Genomic DNA, 3,750 nt, shown 5'->3' with positions numbered 1-3,750 from the left:
GACGATAGCCTTTACTTTCTCAGGTGTTGGCTTACATCCTTCACCTGAAATGAGATGTCCTAAGAAGGTCAGTTCCGATACGCCAAATGTACATTTATTTGGGTTGATTCTCAAGCCAGCCTTTTTTAGTCTTTCGAAGACGACGCGCAGGTGAGTCTCATGCTCCTCCGGCGATGCGGATGCGATAAGAATATCGTCTATGTAGACAAACACATAGTCAAGATCGGACAAGTTGCTATCTACATAGCGCTGAAAAGTTTGAGCTGCATTTCGCAAGCCAAACGTCATGCGCGTATACTCGAATAAGCCCAACGGCGTAATCACCGCTGTCTGAGGAATATCTTCGGGAGCTAGTGGAATCTGCTGAAAGGCTCTCTTTAAATCAATTGAGGAAAAAATGTTTTTTCCGTACAAATTAGCGGAAAAGTCATGTAGGTGAGGTATCGGGTACCTATCTAGAGTGGTAATAGCGTTAAGGCGGCGATAGTCACCACATACTCTCCAATCCCCTTCCTTTTTGTTAGCAAGGTGTATGGGACTTGCCCATGGACTATCGGAAGGTCTGCATATCCCGAACTCACAAAGCCTTTTAAATTCTGCTTTCGCAGCCTTGAGCTTATCGGGAGCGAGGCGTCGAGGACGTTCTGCGACAGGAGGTCCATTCATGACAATATGGTGAAAAATCTTGCTAGTATTCACGGGCGTATACTGCGTAAGTCCGGTTAATTCTTTAAATTCGGAAAGGATCTGTGAAAATCTCGAAGACAACTGGAATGTATAGATTGAGGGTTGATCAAAAGAAATAACTTCCCGATAAGAACTAAGATTAGTGAGCGGGTCTATTAATCGTTTTCCGTGAATGTCCACAAGAAAACGATAATGATCGAGCAAGTCCGCGCCTATTATCGTATATGGGACTGCTGCAATACAAAAATTCCAGACAATTGGACGTCGCAGTCCAAAATCAATGGAAAGAATAGTCCCCCCATAAGTGTCAATACCCGAATTATTGGCGGAGGAAAGTTTAAGACTCGTTGAACGCTTCTTCAAGTTTTTACCAATGGGTAGAATGGAGATATCTGCACCAGTGTCAATTAAGAATTTTTTTTGGGAATTTTTATCACGGCTCAAGAGGCGCTTTGAATGATTTGGAACCTGAACATCCACCTCCCCAATGTGGGTTCCAACTAGTTTTCCGGTTTTGTGCCACTCTGCCAAGAACAGGGTTTCTTGCATGAATGTGCTTTATCGCCATATTTTTTATGCAACCAGCACAACTTCGATTTGGTTTTGGACTCATTTGAATTAGCTCTAGAATTAGAACCTGCACGTGAGCGCGTTTTACCCGAGCTCAAGAGCTTAATTTGTAAAGCCAAACGATCGATTTTAGTTTCTAATTTATCGAGATCAGACTTAAATTGAGTTGTTCTAGAAATATGGACCTTATTACAGTTTCGCCACAAGTCCCATCATTTAAATTGCGCAAACGACACAAAATCAATGATAGTTTCCCACCAGTTAAATCTTCGCCTTTTAATAATTGCTGCAGTCTACTTTTGGAGGAAGAAGAATACGTTGAGATGACGCGTTCTTTAACTTTTTCATAATAATCCGGTGGTTTAGGCGTAGCAGTAATTAAATCTTTAATACAAGCTCTAATTTCAAAACCTAACGCAGGTATGATAGTCATCTTTAGTTGCATCATTAGTAATCCTAGCATTACGGAAGGAAGGTTCAATATGGGTAAACCATAGAGCAGGATCTTGCTCAAAAAAATCTGGGAGTTTAGGAACTCTATACGAATCTATTCGAGGATTCTGAACATGGTCGTTTTGCAACCCGGCGATTTGAGCTTTAAGCTCCTCTATTTGTGATATCGCTTGATCTAACAACGTGTCCTTCGGGTCAGGAGTCGACATAATTGATATTCAAATCAGCTTACAAAGGTAGAAATTGACACTCACAAAGATTATATCGTTAATCTTATAAAAATTATATCGTTATTATATCGTAAGATATACAGAGAGTATGTCGTTATTTATATGTCATGAATTAGGCTACGCAAGACAGCAATTTCTAGCAATAATCGTTTATCGCGAAAACTCCGTATATGTTAAATCACGCATTATCGCAAAGATTTTAACTCGATAAATTGCACAAATTCACAAGAATTTCAAATGAATTAATTACACATTTGGCAAAATCGTAGTAATAATTAAATTAAAACTTATTACACGAGTTACATTTCACAGAGACGCGCACTAAAAATAAAAATGCAAGGTTGTACCTACAAAGAATCTCGTCGAAGAAAGTAGAACGTCAGTTGAAACATCTGAAGTTGCTCCGAAGTTTTGATTAGTAAGGCCTCGAAGATGATCTCCAATTAGAATAGTTAGGAATTCGATCCTGGCAAAGATTAATTTGGCAGGATACTTGCAAAGCCTGAAGTGACATGTGTCCAAAATGGCGTCGTTCCTCCAAGAAAAAATAGAATTTTTAAATCCAAAATTATCTCAATAATCCTTGCTCTCATCCATTGTCATACAAGCTTGGCATCCAGCTAGGTTGTAAATAAATAAATATTCCATATTAGTTATCCAAATAAGGGAGTCGGTGAAAATCCATCAGTGAAAATTTTAACAATTTTCATGCCACGTGCCACCGAACGTAATCACGTCGGGGTCACCAATTTGTAGGTTCCAGTATTTAAATTATAAATTATTGGTTATGAGCGGCCTACTCCGCATATTAGTGGCCGTAGCAATAAAAAGACTTTAGTTATAACAAACTAACAACTTTATTAATTAAATAAGTACATTGCTCGTACCTATGAAGTTGTGCCCATGATGGTTACCAATCGACTGCCCTCATCTCTATCCCCGTCTCGAGAGGCAACTTTCTACTCACGCTCGCTCGCACCGCCATAAACGTTCTGTATACCAGAACGAAACTCGCTAGTCTTTCGCTAAGCATAAAGTTCGGTCGAGGGTGCCAAGACCCTACATACTCCGCATCTACGTTTATAATATCTTTGCTATTGGACCGCAGCTTGTTTCAGATCTATAATGACTGTGTCAGATAGTGCGATCGACGCGAGCTCAGCTATAGACGGAATAGCTCGGCAACCTTCGGGCGTTTTCAGTATAGTCTTTTTAGAATTCTCGCAAATCTCGGTTGCAGATATTACTAGCGGCACTGATTTCCATACACCTTCTTATTTATCAATACTAAGCTTTCGTACATTTCTTACAACTTATGTTACTTAAAATTCTTACTTTTGACGATATTTTCTACGAAACTTGTTATTGACCATTATCACTTTTTCACACTTACCATTCTCAAACAGTAAATAAGACTTTTTCTAAACGTTAATACTAATTTTTGCTGGCGCAAGATTATAATGATACATAAAGAAATACCATCATCTCTTATTATAGTAGGAATCTTTATAGCAGTACCCATCTTATTCCTACATTCTTACATTTTATTTTAATGATATATATAGAATGATTAAAATATTGATATCAAAAGTCTCTTCGTGTATCGGCAAGTTTCCAACAGAAATTCTACAAATGAAATACTTGATGATCTGGATGCTGTCGTAAGTTGGATATCCTTTCTATTCACAACCTTTAATTTTGATATAAAGTACCGTCTGTCAAGTTAAAGCGTGGGTGGCTTTACTCGCAGTCGGTAAGGTGTATCGACATGATTTTGGTGTCAAAATATTAAGAAGAGCTCCCTCTTTCA

At 38.6% G+C, this 3,750-nt stretch overlaps 1 protein-coding gene across 1 annotated transcript in view; it reads right to left on the bottom strand.

Moving 5' to 3' along the window:
- Positions 1 to 1,236, bottom strand: part of LOC117171086 — a 2,858-nt gene extending 1,622 nt beyond the window's left edge. Inside the window, exon 1 of the mRNA XM_033358139.1 lies at positions 36 to 1,236. Coding sequence (XP_033214030.1) covers positions 36 to 1,236 — 1,201 coding nt within the window. The remainder of the gene's footprint in view (positions 1 to 35) is intronic.
- Positions 1,237 to 3,750: the final 2,514 nt, after the last annotated feature.

This window comes from Belonocnema kinseyi, chromosome 4, assembly GCF_010883055.1.
Source record: "Belonocnema kinseyi isolate 2016_QV_RU_SX_M_011 chromosome 4, B_treatae_v1, whole genome shotgun sequence".
In the NCBI taxonomy this organism is placed as follows: domain Eukaryota; kingdom Metazoa; phylum Arthropoda; class Insecta; order Hymenoptera; family Cynipidae; genus Belonocnema; species Belonocnema kinseyi.
The sequence above is the reverse complement of the archived record's forward strand: the minus strand, read 5'-3'. Positions and strand labels throughout refer to the sequence as shown.